Here is a 27,227-nt window from a genome sequence, read left to right on the forward strand (position 1 = left end):
AGAGAATATATTAGTGCCTTGTGCTCAGGTCTGTTTAGAATCCTTGAAAGACAACGTATGTGTAGAATCCTTGAAAGACAACGTATGTGTTAGATTCCAAATTGGGGTCCTCGCTGCTGACCATTTCCCCCTTTCATTCACAGTTCGTTCATTAGCAAAAGAGATGGGAAGGTCAATTTATTGTTCTAGACATTTACTGTTCCCTATTCAATCTGCTGTTTCCCCCCACAACCAGTGACTTTTGGAAGAACTTGGTCCAAAGGACATATTGCCCTGCTCCATTGTAGTGTAAACAGGGCTGTGGGAAGATGTGCTTATGGAATTCTGCCTGCTGTGTTTTCCAGAAAACGGTGCGCCTAGTGGTGAATTACCTGCGCACGCAGAAGGCGGTGGTGCGCGTGAGCCCCGAGGTGCCCCTGCAGAGCATCCTCCCGGTCATCTGCGCCAAGTGTGAGGTCAGCCCAGAGCACGTGGTGCTCCTCAGGGACAATGTGGCTGGTGAGGAGCTGGAGCTTTCCAAGTCCCTGAACGAGCTGGGGATAAAGGAGTTGTATGCCTGGGACAACAAGAGAGGTGAGGCCACCTTGGGTCTTTGATGCGGTGCCACTGACTCTGCCTGTGTGCCCTCACGCAGAGCGATGGGGATGCACATTTGCAGACATCTCCAATTGTGTCCAAACCAGAGCGGCAGTGGGTGGGAAGTAAAATACACAGATTGTAATTAGACCTCTTCCCCCCAGTAGAGCATGCTCAGTCGCTTCGGTCGTGTCCGACTCTTTGCGACCCTATGGCCTGTGGCTCAGAAGGCTCCTCTGTCCATGGGATTCTCCAGGAGTGGCTTCTGGAGTAGCTTCTCCAGTATTCTTCCTTCTCCATTTCCTCCAGTAGTGAGCATACCCATTACCCCTTGTCTCCTGTGAGCTTCCATGAAATATGTAAAGGGGAAAAATGAGAACACTAGGGATTTTGCTCTGAAAGAACTTCTCAGAAACCACAGTAGGTAAACCACCTTCTCCTGGATTTCCTTTTCAGTTGTCATTAAGTACTCCCAGGTCTCAAACATTGCTCGTGGTCGAGACCAGTCGCAAACTTCCTTCTCACTCACTTACTCAGTCACTTCAGGCATGTCCGACTCTGCAACCCCATGGACTGTAGCCCTTCAGGCTCCTCTGTCCATGGAATTCTCTAGGCAAAAATATTGGAGTGGGTAGCTGTTCCCTTCTCTAGTGGATCCTCCCAACCCAGGGATCAAACTCAGATCTCCTATATTGCAGGCCGGTTCTTTACCATCTGAGCCACCAAGGAAGCCTATCTTGGGAGATGTAGAACATAATACCTGGGAAAAGCATATAAAACCAATCTCTGCATTAAGGAGTGGGCCCAATGAGACTGTGGTCTTCTGGGAACGTGTGTGAGGCAGCAAGAAGGGAAACTCCCCCAAGTCCCAAGCTCCCTCTTCCAATACCCACGCAGGACAGGACACACGGCTCTACCAGGAGAAATAGCTACCCGGCCCCAAATCCCCCTCTTCTCTGCCTTGGGCACCCTCCCAGGGGCCCTCGCCCGATGACCCTGGCAGCCTTCCCAGAAAATAAAGGAGCATCACCTGGCTTAGGGGGTGTGCTGCTCCTGGGGCCAACATCCCTCCCGTCTGGACCATAGTGTGCCCTGTGGGCTGTGAAATATTTGATTAGCATCCCTGCCATATGCTTCCCTCCCATCCTCCTGGCAGTCAGGCATCTGAGTAGAGAAGAGAACATTCCTCTCCATGAGGAGCCCTTTCCTTTGCTCCTCTGGGGTTTCACCACCTCCCAGCCAGCAGCTGCCTGGGGAAGGGTGAAGGCCGCAGGCAGGAGATGTGTCCCAGGCAAGGTCTGCTCTGCCCTGGAAATCCTAGTGGTGGCAACTGGAGAAAACAGAGGCTTTGCTGCCACCTGCTTCCAGGATGGTGTTTAACAGCCAGACAGTGGCAGGATTCTAGGGGATCAAGGTCAGTGATGTAGGCCTGCCTGAAAAGGCCTGCTTTGCACTTGGCCTTTTCCTTTGGGGCACGGATAGCTGCAGGCCTTGTCAAGTGCTGCTGTGGGTTGAGAAGCCTGCCTTCACTCTCTGTTGCCTGCCTTTTCCAGTTCTTCTGACCAAAACGAAATCGGAGCCTTCCCTGAGCTGTCGAGGTACCGTCAGCCCAGTGCTGCCCTGCCAGGCTGCACCTTGCATGGCTCTGGGCTAGGACAGAGATGCATGGAGTGACTTGAGGGGAGGCAGGGTGGCACTCTGGGGGCATCTGACCAGACTGAACTGGGGCTGTGACTTGGTTTCTTGACTCCCTGGTTGGCTAAGAGAGCAATGTCCCCTGCGTGAGGATTTGCTGTTTGGTTCTGATTGGTGAGAAAAGAAGGATGTCATTGTAGAAAACGGGCCCTTTATGAACACAGAATTTGAGTGCAGAGCAGAAGCAGTCCATGCACAAGAGGCACTGTACCCTTCTTACCTGTTCTTGCCTACCTTCAGGGTCCATCCTGCCCGCTGCAGAAACTGGGGCAGTGTGGATTGTGAAATCTGACCTTTTCTGTCATAGACAAATATGGACGTGATTAGTCCAGATTTTGCATTCATTTCTTATAAATTGTATATACTTTATGTATTGTATTTATTATAAATAGATATGTATTATACTTAATAATACATATATACATATGCATGAACATATGTACATAGACATGTATGCACACACATGTATTGAGATTTATATAAACCTTTTGGACTATACACACACATACTCTAAGAGGCTCATTAAAATTATGAGTGTTCATATTTTACAGAAATTTCTGTCCACGTTTGTTAAAGTGTTTAACAATAGACTTCACTTCTATAAAAAAAAATATAATGCAAAAAGTCCCGTGGCTTTGGTCTGGAGCCACAGTCCAAGTGTTGTGAGTGACAGTGCTGTGGCCTCAGCCAGCCCTCGTATTCCTCATGTTACCTCCTCCATCATACGCCGCAGATTATTGCTACAAATAGAGGGGCTCTCTCTTAAGAAACACCATAGACGTCTCTCCAAAGAAGACATGTGGATGGCCAAAGGGCACGTGACAAGATGCTCCACATCAGTAATTATTAGAGAAATGCAAATCAAAACTGATCAGAATGGCCATAGTTTAAAAGTCTACAAATAATAAGTAAGTAAATAATAAATGCTGGAGAAGATGTGGAGAGAAAGGAGCCCTCCTGCCCTCATGCACTGTTGGACGGAATGTATTGGATTGGCCAAAAAGTCGTTTGGGTTTTTTTCTATAACATCTTATGGAAAAATGGAAATGAACTTTTTGGCCAACCCAATAAATTGGTGCGATCACTATGGAGAACAGTCTGTAGGTTCCTTGAAGAACTAAAAACATCGCCATATGATCCTACAGTCCCACTCCTGGACCTGTATCTGGAAAAGACAAAACTCTTAATTCAAAAAGATGCTTGCATCCCCGTGTTCATAGGAGCACTATTCACAGTAGCCAAGACGTGGAAACAACCCAAAGGTTCATTAGCCTTTGAATGGATAAAGAAGATATGGTAACAATGGAATGTTACTCAGCCATAACAAGAATGAAATAATGCCGTTTGCAGCAACATAGATGGACTTGGAGATTATCTTACTAACTGAAGTAAGGCAGACAAAGATAAATATCATATGATGTTGCTTATATGTGAAACCTAAAAAAAAATGATAGAAATGAACTTATTTACAAAGCATAAATAGCCTCACAAACATAGAAAATAAACTTACAGTTACCAAAGAGGAAAGTGGGGGAGGGATAAATTAGGAGTTTAGGGTTAACATATACACACTGCTGTATATAAAATAACAGCAAGGACATACTGGATAGCACAGGGAAGTATACTCAATATTTATAATAACCTATAATGGAAAACAATCTGAAAAGAGTGTGTATATATACATGTTTCTCTCTGAAGTCACTTAGTCGTGTCTGACTCTTTGCAACCCCATGGACTATAGCCTACCAGGCTCCTCTGTCCATGGGATTTTCCAGGCAATAGTACTGGAGTGCATTGCCATTTCCTTCTCCAGGGGATCTTCCTGACCCAGGGATTGAACCCAGGTCTCCCACATTGTAGACAGACACTTTACCATCTGAGCCACCAGGGAAGTCCCTATAGATACATATGTATATGTATAACTGAATCACTTTGCTTTACACTTGAAACTAACACAATATTGTAAATCAACTATAGTCCAATTAAAAATAAAAGCAGCACCATGAATAGATAGTTGTTTTAAACAGAAAGCTCATATATATGAAGGCTTTATCAGTTCTGAGTGATTTGATGTTGGTATACCATCTAGCTGCAAGCGTGGAAAAGCTGGATCAGAGCTATTACAACCGTTCTTTTTTGACCCTGTACCCAGCGGTCCTGTGATGAGGATGGGCGCTTACAAACGTGTCGTTTTCATGCAGCGCAGACCTGGTTCCCCTTGCTGATGGCTGTTCTGTTTCCACATCTGGAAGAGTGGATGTTTCAGATGAGCCAGTCCTCAGGGGTCCCTGCTGCATGCTCCATCCCTTTGCATCCCTCAGCTCACCTGTATCACCTTCTAAGTCATTCTGATGTTTCCAAACATTATGTGCTTTGAGGATGAAGTATGTCCTCCCCCCACTTGTATTCATATTTAAGTCTTAGTAAATGAGAATACATCAAAATAAAATAAATTCCACATTCAAATTGTTATACATTTAGAGCGATGGATTCAGGCTTGTAAATGGGTATTTTCTCCAGGCCTGACTGGGTATCACGTGGAGCTTTGGCTGATGGGAACACTGTCAGGGGAGCCAGGTGCTCCCGCTCTGTTCTCCATATCATCCTTCCCCCAGTGCCTGCCAGTCGCACACCCCACCGGAGGCTCCATCGGTCCAGAGGCACAGATTAGACAGTCTGCCTGGGCCTCAGCTCAGAGCTGGACAGCTGGGGGCTGCAGTCTCTTGGGCCCTGAGGGGCAGCGCTGTGCTAAAGCAGCCAGAGCCTCCGTCCTGACGCTGGAGACCCGCCGCTGCCCTGTCCAGGAGGAGAAATGAGAGGCTCGATTTTGACCCGGTCTATGGTGGTGAGGTTGGCGTAACAGCCCATGTGCCTGTGATGTCTTCTTGCTCCCTCAACTCTCAGGCGGTGTCATATCCTGCACTTTGCACATCCGGTCACAGAGCAGTCAGTTCTAGAAACAACCCAGATGGGTGGGCTTGGGAGGGAGGTGGGAGGGAAGTTCACGTGGGAGGGGACGTGGGTAAACCTTTGACTGATTCATGTTGATCTTTGATAGAAACTAGTTGGTTTCTGTCAATTCTGTAGAGCAATTTACAATTCTGTAAAGCAAGTATCCTTCAATTAAAAAATAAAACACACACATTCTGGTGCATACTGTTGTTTGTTCACATACAGTTTTACTCTGTAGTACAGAATATTTTAGTATAGGCTCTGTGCCTAACAAAGGGTTTGATGCAATTAACCATGCACATGCATATTGGGGCAATGCATGCCTCACCGCTGAAGCCAGTCTCCTTGCTGGTTTGGTTATCGTGTGGTGTGAGGCTGCTGATGGGCCGGGCTGGAGCCACCTGCATGCAGCTGAAAGACCTGACCCTTGTGATTAAAATGGGAGCCTTTGCTACTGACAGATTGAAGGGACCCAGGGGCTTGGTTTTTGCTTCATTGTGAAGACGGTATTGTGTTAATGCATGTTACAGGGGCACTGACCTCCATGTCGGCCTTCTCTAGTTGGAATATGGAATTCTAGGTTAGCAGATGAGCAGTTCATTGATGTCTACCTGGTTCGGGTTGGTATTTTGGTGACAGAGTTTGTGAAGTCCGGTCCCCACGCCACCAGTGGACTGGTGGCCTGTCCCTCGGCACTTGGCAGTGGTGTGGAGTAATTGATTTTTCCGTTCTCCTGCATCATCTAAATGTCTTCTCCTCTGGCCGTATCTGTGTCTTGGAAGAGAAGAACAGATGAGTTGATGACAAGGGCTGGAGTGGCCTTCGAAGTGTCAAAAGATCAGTGGATAATGGTCATAGAGGCCGTAGTGGCACTGAGTGTGCCAGGCTCAATCTGCAGATAAGTATACTGAGGCCAGAGCATGCCCACACCGCAGCGCCCTTACCTGCTGCTCCCGTAGCTGTCAAGTGCGGTCCCCACAGCTTGTGCACCCAGGGTGAGGGTGCTTTTTAAGTGCAGGGTGCTGGGCCCCACTCCAGAGTCTCCCATGTAGGTGTGTCCTGTGGCCTGAGGCCCCAGGGACGCTGCTGCAGGTGGTCCCGCCCCATCCTGGAGACCACAGCTCGTGCCTCCATCCTCAGCTCCCTGCCTGGGCTCTGGTGTCCTCACCTAGAACCTGAGCATCCCCATTCTAGCTTGACAAATCCCAATGAAGAAAACTCCAGGAAAAGGAGAAGATGGAGCATTTAGAAGTCAAGAATAAAAGAACACAATAGAAGAAAAATGGGCCCCTAGAGCCTGAAATGAAAATGGAAAACATCCTGGTTGATGTACAGGAAGGAAAATCCAGGGACGTGGGTCATACGGGGGCCGATGTGTCTGTCTCAGACGTCCCCGGGTAAGCCAGCATGGTCCCTCCAAGTTCTGGAAACCAGTGGGCCCTCCAAGCAGGGGAGCTGTTGATGTAGTTCATTTAGCTTCATCTTTGGCCACCACCCTCATAATTCATAAAGCAGGTGTTTTGCACAGATATCTCCGTCACGAGAGCTGTGCTGTCCAGTCTGATGGTCACAGCCAGGTGTGGTCAGCAGGCACGTGACTTGTGGCCGGTCCAAGTCAAGACACGCTGTGCCACGCACACTGCATTTTGAAGGCTTCATACCAAAATGAATATGACAACTCATTAATACTTTTATATGGGTTATGTGATGGAATGATAATATTTTAGATCTATTGGGTTAACTAAAACATATAGAAATTAATTTCATCTGGTTCTTTTTTGATGCATCTACTAGAGAATCTAAAATTACCTATATCATCCCTTTATTTTTCTGTTGCACAGTACTGCCCTAGAACGTTGGGTTTCTTTGTTTTTGTTTTTGTTTTTTTTAATACCAAAGATTGTAAAAACATTTAGTAATTTCTTAAACCCAGCTGGAGGTTTTGAGGTGGCTCAAAATGCTTTGAAAGAAATAGTTAATGGTTTTATTCTCTTACAAGAATGAAATAAAAGTCTAAGAGTAGAGTAAAACAAAGAAGCATTTGTTGAGATTTTTAAAGTGTTTAATCTCTTGTTTCATATGCAGAAAATAACTTAGTACTTCTATTTTTTTCAGAAACCTTTAGAAAATCTTCACTCAGCAATGATGAGACAGACAAAGAGAAGAAAAAATTTCTGGGATTTTTCAAAGTTAATAAAAGAAGCAGTAGTAAGGTAATTGATTACTTACACATATGATTCTGTGTTCTGTACAGAGTTTTTTGAGATGTTTGTCCTCTGCCTGTCTTGGAAATTTTCTTAATATATGTAAGCATATTAATCTCTTCAGGGAAAAGGGAGCATATCATGTCAATGTGCCCTGAAAGGCCTGCCCATACCCTACACTTGACTCCTAAGTGGTCTTGGGTGATGGTGTTCTATTTACCGACAGAACACGAAGCCATGAGCCTTCTCTGCTGGTACCTACGCAGTCCTGACAGGAGACTGAAGCTAAGTAAACATCCTCTGGATGGATGGATGGCTGAATGTGTGGTACAGGTTACATTTACACAAAGATCCCTGATGGCTCAGATGGTAAAGTGTCTGTCTACGATGTGGGAGACCCGGGTTCAATCCCTGGGTTGGGAAGATCCCTTGGAGAAGGAAATGTCAATCCACTGCAGTACTATTGCCTGGAAAATCCCATGGACAGAGGAGCCTGGTAGGCTATAGTCCATGGGGTTGCAAAGAGTCGGACACGACTGAGCGACTTCACGTTCACGTTCCCCTTCTCCAGGGGATCTTCCCGACCCATGGATCGAACCTGGATCTCCCACATTGCAGGCTAATTCTTTACCATCTGAACCACCAGGGAAGTCATAATTCAGAGAACAAAAAATGAAGACACTTAAAAATCATCTTGGAAATTCTCAAGTCATATATGCCTTCTAGCTACAAAGAAAGGAAGTGCTTGTAACCCTATTATCTTGGGTTTAAAAGGTTTATTTTGCTGTGTCAAGTATTTTCTCACTAGTAGATGGCATGAGAAAAAGAACTGTTGTGTGGAACATTAGCATTTAACCCACCAGCTGGGTTAGGAAGCATCCACCATCCGCAGAGCATTAGAGGAGGCGTGAGGAGGGTGAACGCAGGTTGGTCCAGAGCCTTCTCTTCCTATCATGTGGACCTCTGCATCTGTTCTTCCATGTATCTTGACCTTCCAGAGCCCGTGGGGCCAATATAACCATTACCCCAGGTCCCAGTGGGGATGCTGGGGCACAAAGAAATAAAGAAACTTGCTCAGAGTCCCAGGGTTAGATCCTGGGTCAGCTTTGGTTCACCGGTGAGAGCTTAGTGAGCAGACTGGGTGGAAGCTTGTGGCCAGAGAGAACTCAGGAGTTTCTCCCAAATCCTGGGTCATTTATTTTAAAAAGCATTGGAGTGTATTGTTTTACGTGCGTGCATGCCTGCTAGGTCATTTCAGTCGCGTCCGACTCTTTGCAACCCTGTGGATCACAGCCCACCAGGCTCCTCTGTCCATGGGATTCTCCAGGCAAGAATAGTGGAATGGGTTGCCATGCCCTCCTCCAGGGGATCTTCTGGACCCAGGGATCGAACCCAAGTCTCTTACATTTCCTGCATTGGCAGGCTGGGATTTTACAACGTTGTGTTAGTTTCTGCTGTGCAACAGAAGTGAATCAGCTATATTTATACATATATCCCTCCCTCCCACGTGCTCCTAAATGGGTGACGTAGCTGAGCACTGTAACTTAGCTTAGCTCCGTGGGTAATCACAGAGCACCGAGCCGAGCTCCCTGTTCTATACAGCAGCGTCCCGCCAGCTCGCTATCTTGCATGTTGTTTAGTTGCTAAGCCATGTCTGACTCTTGTGAGCCCCTGGACTGTAGCCCACCAGGCTTCTCTATCTTTGTGATTTTCCCGTCAAGAATACTGGAGTGGGGTGCCATCTCCTCTAGGGGATCTCCCCTGCCCAGGAATTGAACCTACATCTGTTTGGCAAAAAGTCGAACACGACTGAGTGACTAAGCGCACCCACTTCTGCTTGGCGGTGGGTCTGCTGCTGAGCCACCGGAGAAGCCTGGGAGCGTGTGTGTGGCAGCGCTATGCTCTCCATGTCCCAGCTCCTCCTTTCCACTCTATGTCCACACATCCATTCTCCACGTCTGCGTCTCGGTTCCTGCCCAGCAAATAGGTTCATCTGTACCCTTTTTCTAGATTCCATATATATGTGTTAATGCACAATATAGCGATTCCCTGGTGGCTCAGACGTAAAGCGTCTCCCTGCAATGCGGGAGACCCGAGTTCGATCCCTGGGTTGGGAAGATCCCTTGGAGAAGGAAATGGCAACCCACTCCAGTACTCTTGCCTAGAAAATTCCATGAAAGGAGGAGCCTGGTGGGCTACAGTCCATGGGGTCATGAAGAGTCGGACACGACTGAGTGACTTATTTCAATATTTCTCTTTCTGAGCTACTTCACTTAGCTTATTGCTCTTGATCTTCTGATGCTTTGATTGTGGTTTTGTGGTTCCCTGTCGTTACTGACTATATGTGTTTACCCCACATGTCCTTTGAAAATCTGTGCTTCATGTGTGTCTCTACTTAAGATCTTTGAGCCCCCTACCCCACTCCTGTCCCCCTCCTCTTCCTGCCTCCCCTATCCTTTCCTTTTCTGCCAGAATTACTTGAAATTACAAATTCAGTTTCCCATGTGAATTTTCCTTCACTCTATAAAGGTTGGGTTTCTGATACCTGACATCTTTTTTTTTAATTTTTTAAAGTATAGTTGGTTTACAATGTTGTGCTAATGTCTGCTGTACAAGGAAGTGATTCAGCTACACACGTATATATTTTTTCATATTCTTTTCCATCGTGGTTTATCACAGGATATTGAATACAGGATGTCTGTGAATCTGTTTCTGTTTCATAGATATGTTGATTTGTATCGTATTTTAGATTCCACAAAGTGATATCATATGGTATTTGTCTTTCTCCGTCTGGCTTCACTTGGTGTGATAACCTCTGCATCCATCCACATTGCTGCAGATTTTGTTCTTTGGGGCTGAGCATATGGCTCCTGACGCTCTGAGGTCAGTTTGCTGGGACTGCAGGCAGGGCTGTCCTGCTTGGTCCTCACAATTCTCTCTAGAGTCCTTCTTCTGTGTCTTGCTACTTTTGATAGATGAAACTGCCAGCAAAGCCAATAAAAAGAAATATAGAAATGCCTTTAAGCAGAATAAGAGCCTAAAACATCCAGACAGTCTTGCCCTGATGGATTGGCAGGATTCTCTGCAAAAGTGTCCCAGATAACAAGGAAGTCTGGTCTGTGGGTCCCAGGGGTTTTGTCTCTGTCGTACTCCATGTTTCTTCAGTCTTGGACTAACTAGAACTGTTTTCCTTTCTCAGGCACTTCATCTTTTTAATTTATTTTATTCTGTTTTGTGCTCAACTTCTCTTCTTCAATTGTAACCTTACTAGGTTATTTGTTGTTTTGGGCATTAGCTTCTTCCTTCCTTGTTTCTCTCTGTTTCTATTGTTTGAGTTGCTATGCTAAAAGTAGCTTCCTTTAATCTGCTATAAACCTGGTGAGAGAGGTAGTTATCAACCCCATTTTACAGGTAAAGGAACCTGAGCTACACACTTTCAGTGAATCCTGGTGTTAAAAGCTGCCCAAGTTCAGACTCACCTATCTTTCCAGAGCCTAGCTCTCATCGCCCACACGTTGCACATGTCTGACAAGCCAGAGTCTCAATTTTTCTACATTAAGAACAGGAAGGTTTTGAGTAAATCATTTTTAAATGGTTTCTAAAATCCTGTGACGCCAGATAGTCTACTAATGTCTGAGAACAGAATAGGAAGAATGGTGACATTTAAAGCTAAAGTGAGTCTTCCCTTATCTGCTTAAAGGAAAACAATATGCATCTGTGTGTATAAAACCTCTTATAGAGAATGTATTTAAAAGGATATCATTTTGGCTAAGTTCAATGAGGGCATATATCTTTCCTTGCTTTAAAACTTTGATATTTTAATGTTTTGATGTGATAATTTTTTGTATCATTTTTGCATTATTTATTCTCCTAACCCAGTGGTTCTGAAAGATACCTTAGAATCACCTTCAGTTCAGTTCAGAATCACCTTAAGATCTAGTGTAACAACTGGATTCTTGGGTCATGCCCCCAGAGATCCTCATTTGGGAGGGTAGGTGGGGCCCGGAAGCTGTATTTTCCAGTGCTCCCTGGTGATTCTCTGGCTGGAGGTCCCGACCATCCAGATCAAGGGAAACTCTTTTACATAATGAAGTTACATGTTTATTGTTCGCCTTTTATGGGTAGAGAATGAGATATTTGGTGAGTTCCGTGTATACCCAATGAGCACTGCAGTGGTAAACTGAATTTAAAACATAGAAATTCTCAAAACCTACTTAATTGCCTCGAATATTCATTGAAAGGACTTCTGCTGAAGCTCCAATCCTTTGGCCACCTGATGCAAAGAGCCGACTCACTGGAAAAGATCCTGATACTGGGAAAGATGAAAGGCAAAAGAAGGGGTTGCCAGAGGATGAGGTGGTTGGATGGCGTCACGGACTCTCAATGGACATGAGTTTGAGCAAACTCCGAGAGATAGTGAAGGACAGGGAAGCCTGGCATGCTGCAGTCCGTGGGGTCTCAAAGAGTGGGACACAACTTAGCAACTGAACAGTATCATCATCTCAGATCCGTTGCTGTTTCATGTTGCATAATTTTCTAAGCAAAAGAGCTGTTTTGGGGGAAAAGACAAAAAAAAAAATCTATACTCAAGAGTCCTGAATTTCAAAACTGTTGTTTTCAGATCTGTGAGCACTGATCAGGAGCTATTTTAGAACTTTCAGGTTCTTAGCTGAGGGTCATGGCCTTGGATTAGAGTTGTTTATGCAGATGTTGCTGCCTCGGGGAACGGCCAGGCTGGCGTGTTTGGCTTGAATAGCTGCTAAGAGTGGCTGTGGCGCGTGCTCCTGCTCGCACCTGGAGCTGACCTGGGGCCTGCTTATGTTCCAGGCGAGCAGGTCGGGCAGCCTGGGCTGGGCAGCTGGGAGGACGCCTCTGTGCCCACACTGGGGAGGGCTTCAGATGTGAGCACTCACACCCAGGGGGCTTCTGGCAGCTTCGCACTGCCTTCCGGGAGGCAAAATTAGAAAGTGGCCTAGTTGGTTTTTGCTTCTTGGGCTTTTTTAATCTAGAAAGATGCATAAAGCTTCACATAGCTGCTTTTCTAGTTGCCCATTGGTACATTCAGAAAATGAGGAGCGTGTTAGTCTCCACATGTGTTAGTTTCCATTTCTCCCGCCCCACACAGCGTGGTGGGATGGATCCTCTGTTGAAATAACTGAGTCGCACCGTCTGGAACCACTTCCTCTCATTCTTAGGAGCAGCTGATGGTTCTGGAGCCACAGAGCCCTATTTCCTAAATTCTGCAAGTATACACTGAAGGAATTTTTAAAAAACCATTGGTGACCTCACATTTCAAAACTGGCATGTAGAAAGCTTCTTCATAATTTTAAATGCTTGAAAGAGAAAAAAATTCATAGCATCCTATTAATATTGACATTTTAAATGTGTCTAATAAAGTTTGATACAATCACATAGACAAATTCTTCTATAACAAGAAAACATTTTGCATTATTATTCTTTTTCTTGATTTAATACTTCCCTGCCAGTCCCCATGTAAAACTATATTCTATCCAATATATATTTTATTCTTAAAAGTATTTTCTAAAGACTTGAAGTGTAATGTGATATAAAATGTCTATTTAAATTAGATTTTTAAATTTTAAGTGATCATAAAACTGTGAGTAGGAAAATATTCTATACTGAGTTCTTATTACATTTACAAATACATAAAAACAATATAAATATAATTGCTGATACATAATTGTTAAGCATGAAAAGTAAATCTTTCTTGAAAAGATACCTTTTAATAAGATGAAAGGTAATTTTTAAGTTTATTTCTTATATCCATTAATGAGCATAACTTATAGATAAAGCCAGAATAGCTTCAGATTAATCCTGTGACTCTTTCCATTTTTATTGATTCAAATCCTGAGGAAATATTTTACTAAATATAATACCAATAAATATTAGTATTTACTTTTAATGCTATATAATATATATAATATATAAAATACATAATAAGTACCAAATAATTATTAGAGGATGGAAAACTTTACTGTTTTAACAGTGTCCTTCAATTCTTTGAAGTCCTTCTGGTTAATCCCATAGCGTGTGCATGCATGCCGACTCACTTCAGTTTTGTCCAATTCTTTGCAATCCTATGATGAAGGTCAAAGAGGAGAGTGAAAAAGTTGGCTTAAAGCTCAACATTCAGAAAACTAAGATCATGGCATCTGGTCCCATCACTTCATGGGAAATAGAAGGGGAAACAGTGGAAACAGTGGCAGACTTTATTTTGGGGGGCTCCAAAATCACTGCAGATGGTGACTGCAGCCATGAAATTAAAAGACGCTTACTCCTTGGAAGGAAAGTTATGACCAACCTAGATAGCATATTGAAAAGCAGAGACATTACTTTGCCAACAAAGGTCCGTCTAGTCAAGGCTATGGTTTTTCCTGTGGTCATGTATGGATGTGAGAGTTGGACTGTGAAGAAAGCTGAGCGCCAAAGAATTGATGCCTTTGAACTGTGGTGTTGGAGAGGACTCTTGAGAGTCCCTTGGACTGCAAGGAGATCCAACCAGTCCATTCTGAAGGAGATCAGTCCTGGAATTTCTTTGGAAGGAATGATGCTAAAGCTGAAACTCCAGTACTTTGGCCCCCTAATGTGAAGTGTTGACTCAATGGAAAAGACTCTGATGCTGGGAGGGATTGGGGGCAGGAGGAGAAGGGGACGACAGAGGATGAGATGGCTGGATGGCATCACTGACTCGATGGACGTGAGTCTGGGTGAACTCTGGGAGTTGGTGATGGACGGGGAGGCCTGGCGTGCTGCGATTCATGGGGTCGCAAAGAGTCAGACACGACTGAGTGACTGAACTGAACTGAACTAATCTAACTGGTGTCTCATATGTCTCCTGCATTAGCAGGCAGGTTCTTTACCACTAACGACACCTGGGAAGCCCAATCCCATAGTGATCTATCATAAACTGTTATTTCGATTGATCTTTTGTCTGTGCCTGACTAGGTTCTCTTTTGAATTAGTCAGTAGCCAAGATTTAGAAGCCATTTGATCTGTCAGGGGATTTGTTACTCAGTAATGCTAGAGTTATTGACTCATGGGAGATATAAGAAAAAAAATACTTTATCAAGATTTCTCAAATAATAATTACACTTATTTCTCAGAGGCACTTTCTTTTTTTAAAATATAATGTTTGACGGTATCTCTCCTAAAGGAACATATATGTAGAAATTAAATAGCATATATGAAAATTTTTAATTATAAAGTATTATATACATGTAAAGGAGTATTATAATTCAGTATGATATTGTTACTGAAATTGTATAAATTATTTTTAGAAAATTTAAGTAAGTCAAAATGACCAATTTGACATCATACTCTGGTTTTCATTCATGTTACATTTTTCAGAAGCCTGAGGTTAGAATTACATGTGTAGTAGCTACTGATTTTACTAACGTGTTGACCTGGGCTAAGGAATAGCAAAGGTGACTTTTTAAAAACTGAGACATAATTGACCTATAACATTATATTAGTTTTAGGTGCACAGCATTATGATTTGATACATGTATATATTGGTTGGCCAAAGATTAGTTAATATTCGTCTACCAAAAAAGAAAAGAATTGAGACCTATATCATCAGTAAGTTTTGAGGAAATTGATATTGTCAGTTTTTACTCACTTTTGCCAAAACAGCACTTTTTAGTCATTTAAAAAAATCTCATCCCAAACTTTGTCTATTTTTGTCAGGATCTTAGCTATATAGATTTAGCCCATGTAATTTATTGAGACCATCTGCCACATTAACTAATTAGTGAAATGGGCCCTTATTGTCCAACTGAAAATCCAAGTCACATTTACTTTGGATTAAAAAAGTCATATTTTTAATTTAAATAAATGTGTTAATCCTCGTGACAGTTATCTAAAGGCACCTGCATGTTCTCAATTTCTCACACATCTCTTTAAAACATAGGAGTTTGATATCCAGGGCTTGAAGCCGTTTCCCCTTTAAACCCTATATTTTAAGGCTGTGAAAATCAGCTCTCAACTTTTCTGACAACCAAATGTTACTGGTTTCCAATAAGAAGAAGGATTTAACTCATGGCGGGAACACAGCCTGGGCTCGAACCCAGAGTGGCCGCCGCTCATCCATAAAAATGCCTGTGACCATTATTCTCATCTGACCCCAATCAGCCTGAATGCAGTTATGTAATGACCTTTAAGAAGAGCTCTTCTTCGACTGTCTGATCTTGAGCAAGGCTTTCCCTGCAGCAACCACACCACCGATGCTGCTGCTTTGCTATAAAACAGACTTACATCCACGCTGCTCTTTACTTGCTAAGGCACGTTCAACTTTCTGCAACCCCATAGTCTGTCGCATACCAGGCTCCTCTGTCCATGGGATTTCCCAGGCAGAAATACTGGAGTGGGTTGCCATTTCCTTCTCCAGGGCATCTTCCAGGCCCAGATATCAAGCCCACATCTGCACTGCAGGAGGTTCTTTACTACTAAGCCACATGGGAAGCCTTTAAATTCACTGAGAATGGTTTAAAACATCCACGGCCTCATTAGAATGTAAGACTTTCATCAGTCTCAGTTTTGGCCACAGATTGTTGGAAAATGTCATCTAATGTTTCATGTACTCTGCAAACTACCTTGTGTTTCTGTAGGAGATCTATTGAACTACCCTGAAGGGCTGGACCACTCGTACCTCTTTGGTCATTATGACATGCCAAGTATTATTACTTTTTCTATAGCAATGGATGGTATCAATAGCATAAATTTGTAGTAGACATTGTTAACGTGTATGCAATTTTTTTGTTCTGACTAATGCAGCACAAGAACACATGCATGACATCGGCAGGGAGATAGATCCATGTGTTAGTTGCTCAGCTGTGTCTGACTCTTGGTGACCCCCCATAGACTATAGCCCACCAGTCTCCTCTGTCCATGGAATTCTCCAGGCAAGAATGCTGGAGTGGGTAGCCATTTCCTCCTCCAGGGGATCTTCCAGACCCAGGGATCAAACCTGGGGCTCCCGCATTGCAGCAGATTCTTTACCATCTAAGCCACTAGGGAAGACCCGATAGATAGATACAGTGATAAACAGATTGATAGATAGGTAAACAGACCTAGGCAAAAAGTTCATTGGAAATATCCAAAGCATTTATGAGGAAAATCATAAAATTCTACAAATACACACAAGAGTGTATGCATGCTAAGTCGCTTCAGTCATGTCCGACTCTTTGCAACCCCACGGACTGCAGCCCGCCAGGCTCCTCTGTCCATGGGATTCTCCAGGCAAGAATACTGGAGTGAGTTGCCATGCCCTCCTCCAGGGGATCGGCCCAAGGATGGAACCCACATCTCCTGTGTTGACAGCAGGTTCTTTACCACTAGCACCACCCAGGAAGCCCACACACACAAAAGTAGAGTTGTGCAAATAGAAAGATGGGCCACATTCTTAGCTGTGAAGACTCAACATTATTGTGTTGCAGGTTGAGGTGGTTACACAGAGTAGTTTAAGGGAAGCGGGAAGAGTTTTATATACATATGGATGGTCTCTAGGATGTTATGTTTTGTTTTGTTTTCATTTTTTTAATTATAGGTGACTTTTTACTAGAAATCAAAGTCAACAACTGAATTTCTGTAATGTGGCAGATGAATTATTGGCCTGGAAATAAGAGGTTACTGGGTTTGAAGCCCTAGGGCAAGACAGCACTTACTAAAATGATGCTGGTCAAAGAGGGTGATACTCATAGCTGCCACCACCTGCCTGCCAGGCCTGCGCTTACTTCCACGATCTCCGTTCATCCTCCCCACATCACTATAAGATAAGAGCAGCCTTCCTTATCCAGAGGCAAAAATTTCCAGCTTCCAGGAGCCTAGTGGCTGATCAAATCTGTTGATGTCTGTTTATGTTTATCAATATGTTGTGTGTTCATATTTGTATTTTTATGTCTGTGATATCTTGTCTGTGTTTGAGATTACGTTCTCCTCAATCAAGCATGTTGATGATGTGACATTTCTTAAGAGCACAGCTCCCATTTTTAGAAATTTCCCCCAAGCTCTTGACTCCTAGCTGAGCACAGGCAGAACCCTCAGGGTGTGGAGCTGACCTTTCATTCCTTGGCAGCAGAGGGGCCTCTCTGCCTCTGTTGACTCATCTGTATGATGGGTGTAACACCATCCAGCCTGCAGCATCCTTGTAAGGGTTAGAAAGTATAGAGCTCGACTAACACCTTTAAGGAAGCATTTTGAAATGGTGAGTAAACTGGATGGGAGCTTTATTAGAAAACTTCCAGATGTTATTGTTCATTTTTCCTTGAGAAGATGCAACTGGTTTCTTATATCTGTAACCCAAAGAGCTGGGAGAGATTAGATCTGCATTTTAAAAATTATCCTAATGTATGTGAATGGCCAAAGTAATCAGGTCTTTCCTGGAAAGATTAGTTAGTTAATTAGTTCAGTCGCTCAGTCGTGTCCGACTCTTTGCGACCCCATGAATCGCAGCACGCCAGGCCTCCCCATCCATCACCAACTCCCGGAGTTCACTCAGACTCACATCCATCGAGTGATGCCATCCAGCCACCTCATCCTCTGTCGTCCCCTTCTCCTCCTGCCCCCAATCCCTCCCAGCATCACAGTCTTGTCCAAGGAGTCATCTCTTCGCATAAGGTGGCCAAAGTACTGGAGCTTCAGCTTGAGCATCATTCCTTCCAAAGAAATCCCAGGACTGATCTCCTTCAGGATGGCTGGTTGGATCTCCTTGCAGTCCAAGGGACTCTCAAGAGTCTTCTCCAACACCACAGTTCAAAGGTATCAATTCTTCGGTGGTCAGCTTTCTTCACAGTCCAAATCTCACATCCATACATGACCACAGGAAAAACCATGGTCTTGACTAGACGGACCTTTGTTGGCAAAGTAATATCTCTGCTTTTCAATATGCTGTCTAGGTTGGTCATAACTTTCCTTCCAAGGAGTAAGCGTCTTTTAATTTCATGGCTGCAGTCACCATCTGCAGTGATTTTGGAGCCCCCAAAAATAAAGTCTGACACTGTTTCCACTGTTTCCCCATCTATTTCCCATGAAGTGATGGGACCAGATGCCATGATCTTAGTTTTCTGAATGTTGAGCTTTAAGCCAACTTTTTCACTCTCCTCTTTCACCTTCATCAAGAGGCTTTTTAGTTCCTCTTCACTTTATGCCATAAGGGTGGTGTCATCTGCATATCTGAGGCTAATTTCATGTAAACTAATAGTTACTGTATTCCAAGATCTATCTACATTTTCTTAATCAAGGATCCTTGCATCAGAATGGATATAACCAGCTCACAAATAATTTCAAGCAGTTTTCCTGGATTTGACATTTTCAGGGAAACTGGCCCTTCTCTGTGCCTCTGTGGAGCCCCACAGATCTAGCCCCCAAGACACACGGTGGGGACGTGGCCGGTGTCCACTGCTTGTGACTAGTGGCGAAGTAGGAACGGCCCCGGGGTCTCTGTCTGCATCCTCTGCTCTTTTCCTGAGGCACATATAGCGGGACGAGCTCTGCATGTTGATGGAACAAGGCACCTGACCTTACTTGTAGTTCAGCGCACAGAAATGCCACACATGCAGAAACGCTGCAGCCTCTGATAAGGCGGCGGATAATGCTCTGGTGTAGGAGGAGAGGGACCTGAGTTCCAATCCTGGTTTTGGTTTTGACTCCGCGACTTTGTGCAGATTGCAAAATGAACTGTAGGGATGGCCATGTATGAGCCCGTCAGTTCAGTCACTCAGTCATGTCTGACTCTTTGCAACCCGGTAGGCCTTCATTTAAATGCTGTAAATTTGACGAGTCTAAAATGATACAAATAAGCTTACTTATAAAACACAAAGAGACTCACAGACTTATAGAACAAACTTATGGTTGCTGCGGGGAGGGATAGTTAGGGAGTTTGGGAAGGACATGTACACACTGCTATATTTAAAATGGGTAACCAACAAGGACCTACTGTATAGAACAAGAAACTCTGCTCAGTGCTACGTGGCAGCCTGCATGAGAGAGGAGTCTGGGGGAGAGTGGATACATATATGTGTGGTGAGGCCCTTTACTGCTCACCTGAAACTGTCATGACACTGTTAATCAGCTCTACCCCAATATAAAATAAAAAGTTCAGAAGAAAAAAAATGTGTCAGCTTGAGCCATACCAGATACCATTAAGTTATAAAATCTTCTGGGGAATGACCTGGTAGCTCAGAGGTTAAAGCGTCTGCCTGGAATTCAGGAGACCCAGGTTCGATCTCTGGGTTGGGAAGATCCCCTGGAGAAGGAAATGGCAACCCACTCCAGTACTCTTGCCTGGAGAATCCCATGGAGGGAGGAGCCTGGTAGGCTACAGTCCATGGGGTCCCAAAGAGTGGGACACAATTGAGCGACTTCACTTTCACTTTCACTTTCTTTTAAAAAGCATTGCTTCAATTAAAAAAAAAAAAAAATTCCTCTGGGGCCATTTCCCCTGTTTGGGCAGTTACAGAAATCCTCCACCATCCTCAGGGTCCCTCGGAGACCCTCACTGTTGCAAAGTGATTCTCCATCCAAAGCCTGAATGAGCTCTCGAAGTCCAGGTTGAAATGTCACCGTTGGCCTGAATGGAGGTGGCTGCCATATTACAGTCCTGCCCTTAGGAGCCCAGAAATTGAAAAGGTGCCCTTCCGTAATGTGAAACTTTCAGGAAAACTTATTAAAAACTTAGCTGTAAAGCAAATTCCGTAATGTAGTGCCGAGAGTCCCATACTTTTCCAATATCCTGTATGTCTCCCCAGCTTGCCCAGGCCTGATAAAAATCCCATCCCAAGTTGTGTTAAGAGCAGGCTCCCCGAAGTGTGTGTGGAGTCAGATCTGCCACAGGAGGGCAGTATTTGTACAGGTACAGCGAGCCCTGCTGAGACTCCCAGCTGAAAGTTGCTGTTTTATCGAGCATTCATAAAATCAAGAGGAGAAAAACACATCCTGAGCAATAAGCCTCGTTTGGGATGTAGCACTAATTTTTGTTGTAAATTCATTTTGAAGAGAGATTTAACAGTGTAGCGTGTTTCGAAAGTGTTCTGTGTTCAGAATTATAAAATAATCAGCATATGAAAAAGTTTTCAAAGTGGAGGGGAGTCACGTGGAACACCGAGAGCCCAACCTGGCGCGTGTCACTTCGTGTACTCGCTTGAGCCCCTGGTGCCTACGGGCAGCTCTGAGAGACAGAGTTGTGCTTTTTCACTTTTCCTGCTCTAGCATCATTTACAGTTTGCTCTAGTACAACAATGGTCTCAATTTTTTAAAGGTGGTGTGATCGTCCAGGAAGAGGGAAATTCCTGGCTTTCGCTTCTGGATTCTGACTTTGGCACACACAGCTCCGCGAGCTTCAGGCTCACCTCCCCTGTGTGCACAGCGGGTTTGTCACCTCAACCTCAGGGCTCCTGAGAGGGTTAAGTGAGGCTGAACACACACCAGGCACAGGGAGGCATCCGTAGCTGACACTCGCCGGGCTGTGTGACTCTGCTCCGCTCCTTGTTCCTTTTTCCCTCGGGAACCATAAGAAATGAGAGGGTCCTCTCCGGCTCAAAAGCCCATTTTCATTTGGGGGATTTTCATTATAAAGGGGACTTGCGAAGGTATTAGGGAATCAGAGAGTGAGAGTTTTATGGCTTTCAAGACAACATATGTTACCGCGTGGTTTCTCCAAAGGGTAGTGCCGTCAGCAACTAATCACCGTCATTGTAGCCACTTAGGCTTTCATTTCTAATCCAGTGTCTTGGATAGGAAGCTTCTCTCAGACAGTGGGAAGGACACGGACCCAAAAATGTAATTTAGAAAAATGATCCAAAGCTGCTTTGCATACCTATTTTCCCATTCAAAGTAGTTTTTAAAGTTTTTATGTTGCATGCTCTCCAGTGCAAATCTGGAAACTGTCAGAGGAAGGTTTTGTTTTTAAAGCCTCAAGGAATTTTTTTTCAAAGTACTGGATTCTTAGAATGGGGAAAATATCCTCTAACTGAAGCCTGAAAGGTTGATTGAAGGGCCTCAGGCCAGTACTTAGTACTCATAGTGGGAAGAAGAAAGATGGACTTCTACCCTTTTGGCTGAGGATTTAATGTTTGTAGGAATGAGAAGTAAAAAATTCCTTTCAAAATTCTGATTTTCCTTATTTCCCTTAAAATATGCGTATCTGCTTTCCCCCTAATTTCTGCATTTCTTTTGTGAGCTTCTGCTGCTCCTGGGTGGACAGGCACAAAACTGCAGAACCACAGCGGCCTTCACAGGGGTTGGTGGAGCGGGAGGGATTCGAGTCACTTCCGAGACCAGACAGCAGAGAGAAGCAGACCCTGGTCCCTCCAAGCCCTTCCCTGCCTTGGGAAAAGCAGCTGCGTTGTCATGGTGGCTGAACTCCGAAGCTTGGGGCACCTTTACTTCCTCTGTTCTCCTTACTCCATCTGCAGTCCAGCTCGGATCCCCACCTGCTGCCTTCAAAGGAGGTCCCAAACCCCACCACCTCACTCCTCCCAGGGCCCCACTTCCAGGTTCCTTTCTGGCCTCACTGTTTTGGATGTAGATGAAACTCCCTTTAGAACAGACCCCCCTTCCTCCCTAGAGCGTAACAGCCCTTTTGAAGCTTTTATATATTAATAAAATACAGTCAATGATAATATGTTCATAAACAGTGCACAGTATGTATGTATTAGCAATGTTAGCAATGTATGTAATGATTTGCTTTCCAGAGTCTGAATCCTTTTAAAATTTTACTGAAATACAGTTAATTTACAATGTTATGTTAATTTCCGCTGTACAGCAGTGATTGAGTCATGTGTGTTAGTCGCTCAGTCGTGTCTGACTGTGCGACCCCATGGATTGTAGCCCACCAGGTTTCTCTGTGCATGGGATTCTCCAGGCAAAAATACAGGAGTGGGTTGCCATGCCCTCCTCCAGGGAATCTTCGTGACCCAGGGATCAAACCTGGATCTCCTGCATTGCAAGCGGCCTCTTTACTATCTGAGCCACAAAGGAAGCCTATTTGACTCAGTTATACCTACATATTAAGTATACTCTTTTCCATTATGGTTTATCCCAGGATATTGAATACAGCTCCCTGTGCTATACAGTAGGAGCTCGTTGCTCATCCATACTGTGTATAATAGCTTGCATCTGCTCATCCCAATCTGCCGATTCGTTCCTCCACCACCCTTTTTCCCTGGGCAACCACAAGTCTGTTTTCTGTGTCTGGGAGTCTGTTTTGTAGATAAGTTCGTTTGTGTAACATTTTAAGTTCCACATATAACTGATATGGTATTTGTCTTTCTCGGTGTCACTTCAGTCAGGAGTAGTCTCTAGTTGCATCCATGCTGCTGCAAATGGCATGATTTTGTCACGCAAGTGTATGTTCCTCGGTTCTTTGTCTCATCACAACAAAGATTTGGAGTGACGGGCATTAACGCCCCCTCGGCATGTCACAGCTCTCAGGTCTTGGACAGACCGTGTTATAGCCCTCAGGTCTCGAATGGACCATGTTATAGCTCTTAGACAAATCAGTGTTACAGCTCAGTGTTACAGCTCTATTTTATTTAGAAGATAGCAGGAAAATCCATCTTCGAGGCGTGAGGGCACGTTGATCCAAAGACACGAGGAGAAGAGCGCCCCAGCACGTGGGGGAGAGAGAGAGAGCTAGCTTTGGCTCCTCTTTTTATATGTTTATCTCTCCCTGGGCCTGTCCTACGTAAATTGGGCCAGCCAGGAGTGTTGTTTGTTTTACCTGAGGTTCTCACTCCGGTCCTCGGACCTTCTTTTGCTCTATTTTCGCGGGCTTTTCCCTTCTTTATCTTTTAGCCACTGCCATTTTGGACTCCTTTTCCCTGTTCTATCTACCTAACAATTTCTTTCTCTTTTATGACTGAGTAGTATATGTTTTGTATATGTACCGTATCTTCCCAAAGGCTGAATCTTGACTCATAGAATAAGAATAGTGAATGTGAAGAAAATAAAAAAGACAAGGAAGGACTGCCAGCTGTTTCACACAGCAGTCTCCCTCTGTCTCCCGTCCCTGCCCAAGCCCCTCTCTGGGCAGAATTCCCCTGGGGCACTGCCATGGGAGACCAGGGGGCCACCGAACACTTGGGGGACCCTGTGTTCAGGAGAGACATACACAGAAGAGCCCCCCTCCCAGCACTGCTCAGACTCCAAGTACAGGGGCATCATGGGGTCTTGTGAAAGTTCTTATTCAGGGGGCCAGGGACTAGGGCTGTGACTTGGCATTTCTAATGAGCTCCCAGATGAAGCTCTGTGCTGAGAACCAAGGCCCTGGACCCTGGTTCCTGGGTGGAGAGGTGGAGTCTGGCCTAGAGACACCCACACAGAGGACAGGGTCTGCACAGGGAGATTCAGTCTGTGAGATGGTACATGGGGGCGTGGGAGGATGTGCTGCCCGCAGAGGGCACAGCCAGGTGCTCCCGATTATCTGTGTGTGTGTGTGAGAGAGAGTGTGTGTGTGTATGTGTGTGTGTGTGTGTGTGTCTACGCAGGTATGTTCAGGGCAGTTTGCAGTGATTCTAGGTTGGAAGCACACTGAACAAATGCCTTCCTGCTTCTGACCCTCAGTCTGGGATGAGAAGGACCAGAGCTTTCTTTTCATCTCATGGTCAGAGTGATGCCCATATTTACCTGGTGAAGAATGTTTGCTGCCCCAGAGGACACATTGTGAGTCTATAATTACATCGTAAGTATAGCTCTTGAAGGACAGTCTCCAGTAAAGCCTAACGCTTACTTGTGATGCTTCCTGCTGGGTGACCCCGTGAGCCTGGGACCTCCTTTAGGAGGAGATGCTGAGACCAGCTTTTAGGAGGCACCGATCAGGAATCTTGGCACCTAGCATCAGACTGAGATAATCTGATAAACTTGGACAGTAACTGCTGCTTGGACATAAAGAGAGGCAGAAAAGCCAAGAAAAGTTAAAAGGTAAGAAAGGAATGTTTTGCTTCCTCGGCTTGAGAAAAACATACAACATAGGTATAGATAGGTATCTGTGAGTATCTATCTATATCTTGATCAAAGTATTTGGTTGAACTATAAGAATACATTTTTAATGATGTTTCCTAAGTGGTTTGTTTTTGATATTGTTTCTTTTAGCATGTTAGATTTTTATCTTATACTATCTGGATGATTTTCTAGCTTTATAACAAAAGTGAAGGCAAGTCATAAATGCAGTGGTTATGGAGTTTGTTTCTTTGAAAATTCAGTTATTTACAGAAAAAAAAATATGATTTTCACCTTCCTTTGAATTTCCTTTCCATCTCTGTCTTGGGGTGAGTTGAATGCTCCGTGTTGAGTAGAGGCTGGCAGAGTGCGTGTTTGCATCTTCATCACCGATGACATAGGCCCTCCTCCATACACACCACCATAATGGGACCTGGAACAGTTTCTAAACAACTCATGGAATAAAATTTAAATACTACCAAGCAGGTGTGATATTCCTCCATTCAGGTTCCATTAAGTCAGATGTTTACTGGTTCTCCTTCAGTACACACTGCGCCTTAGGTATCTGGCTTCCAGGTATTAATTTATGGGGATGGGGGTTGAAATCTGTGCAAATGAAGCTGAGGGCACATATGAACCGTGCAGTCTTTTTGTCACCAAGGAGAGCTGCCTTTGTTTTTCTAAATGCATTTTATGACTCTGACAACATGTGGTATCTAACCTTGTCTTTAGAGTCATCTCAGTTGATTTGGCTGTGCCAAAAATCACCTCTGCTGCTGCTTTTAGGGACTGACTTCTGATCTTAAGAGCTATCATATCCTGGTTTCGTTGCAACATTAGAGTTACTTGTAGCAAAAAATGAGGAAAGGATTTTAAGCTCGCTGAAGGCAGGAGCCATTTATCATTATTATTATTATTACATTTTCATGACCCTGTCCCTAGCAGCTAGGCCAGTGCCCAGAACCCAGAGGAGGGACCTCACACGTGCCTGCTGAGTGCATGTGTATTGCGTTCAGAACTACAGCTGCTGAAAGTCAATTTCTGGTTCATTGTGTTACTAGAAACAAACAATGTAAGCAGAGTCAGGTTACACACAAATATAGAAAAATAAAGTTATTGGTGCTGAAGTTCATATCCCAATTGCCCAGCACTCTGAAGTTTTAGGCTAAGATTTTGAATATTGAATCCCTCACTGGAAAGGGGAGAGGAGACAGAATTTCAGAATAAGAAATTATGTCCCACACTTCTGTGGACAGCTTTGGGAAATTTGTTGCTGCCCCTCCTCTCCTTGATCTACGCGTGTAGGTCAGGGATTCAGGGGATCTGGCAGCTGTGCCCACGGCCGCCTTTCCAAATGCCTGCCAGACACCAATGTGACCACCCAGCCCAGCCTGTTCTGTGACAAGGTCTTTGTCCAGGAGGAGGGGGGTTGTTCCTGGGGCAGAGGCAGGTGAGAGCAAAGCTGCCCTTGAATGTTTCTGATGAGTCACAGTGATGTGGATTGTTTGATTAAGCAGTGTCAGATTGAGGCTTTGCAGCTTCCTGTGGAATAGTGCCCTTTCCAAGGGGACTGTAAATGATGTTACCGTATGGTACCAGTCCTCTGAGGTCCTCAGAGCCCCTTCTTTTCTTGGCCTTTGTCACTGCTACCAAGGGAGCAGTAGTAGCCCCTTGCAGGCCCCCAAGGTGAGGAGAAGGTTTCTCCACTCTCGGGCGCTTTGCTGAGACCACCATCCTCCACCATCAGGAGGATGCCATCCTTCACCCAGGCTGCCGTCTGAGGAGCAAGGTAGAAATAGTGTTGAGGGATTTCCTTTACTCTTGAGAAACGGAGACGAGAAGTTAGGGTGCATGATTAGAGATTAGAAGTTACAGACTATATGTGTATCTATTTGCTGTCAGATAATTCTTGGAAATCATACTCTGGATGTTGCAAGTTCAGCAGGACCAATGAGTCTGGTGAGTTGAGAGAGGTTCAGTCTAGAGCCTTGTTCCAGAGCAGAATAAAGCTGTAGAGCCATTTCCAAGCTGAATGTGGAGGCAGATGATGGCCAGGGGTCAAGAAAATCTGAAAGGCTGGCTGTGGTCATTCCCATAGAGGGGTGTGGTCTGTTCCAGACTGGGGCATAGCACACTGGTCCTTACTTGTTCTGCACACAGTCACCTTCTCAGATGTTTGACCTAAGGCTACTATTTAAAACTGTAGGGGATCCAACAAAAAAAAGTTCAGGACCAGCTAGCTTCACTGGGAAATTCTATCGAACATTCAGAGAATTATACCACTCTTTCTCAAATTGTTCCAAAAAGCACAAAAAGGAAGGAACCCTTCCAAACTCATTGTATGAGGCTAACATTACCCTGACACCAAATTCAGAAAGGGACACCACAAGAAAATAAAATTATAGACCAGCATCCCTGATTAATGTAGATGTAAAAAATTCTCAACAAAGTATTAGCAAACCAAATACCACAATCCATCAAAATGACCATACACAATGATCAAGTGGGATTATTCCAGGGATGCAAGGATGGTTCAGCATCAGCAGATCAATTAATGTGACATACCACAGTAACAAATTGAAGGATAAAAATTATACAGTCATCTTAACAGAGTCAAAGAAAGGCATTTGACAAAATTCAGCATCCATTTATGATAAAAACTCTCAACATAGTTGGTATAGTGGGAATGTACCTCAGTATAAAAAAGGTCATCTATGACATGCCCACAGATAACATCAAACTCAAGGCTAAAACTAAGAACTTTATTCTAAGATCAGGAACAAGACAAAGATGCTCCCCTCACCACTTTTAATCAAAATATTATTGAAAGTCTTAGATCAATTTGGC

At 44.3% G+C, this 27,227-nt stretch overlaps 1 protein-coding gene across 1 annotated transcript in view; it reads left to right on the plus strand.

The window, feature by feature from the left end:
• The window catches only part of LOC129658833 (protein cordon-bleu-like), a 233,443-nt gene that overhangs the window by 119,108 nt on the left and 87,108 nt on the right, over positions 1-27,227 (plus strand). Inside the window, exons 4-6 of the mRNA XM_055589643.1 lie at positions 345-573; positions 2,130-2,174; positions 7,339-7,436. Coding sequence (XP_055445618.1) covers positions 345-573; positions 2,130-2,174; positions 7,339-7,436 — 372 coding nt within the window. The remainder of the gene's footprint in view (positions 1-344; positions 574-2,129; positions 2,175-7,338; positions 7,437-27,227) is intronic.

The sequence above is a fragment of the Bubalus kerabau genome, chromosome 8, assembly GCF_029407905.1.
Source record: "Bubalus kerabau isolate K-KA32 ecotype Philippines breed swamp buffalo chromosome 8, PCC_UOA_SB_1v2, whole genome shotgun sequence".
Lineage (NCBI taxonomy): Eukaryota > Metazoa > Chordata > Mammalia > Artiodactyla > Bovidae > Bubalus > Bubalus kerabau.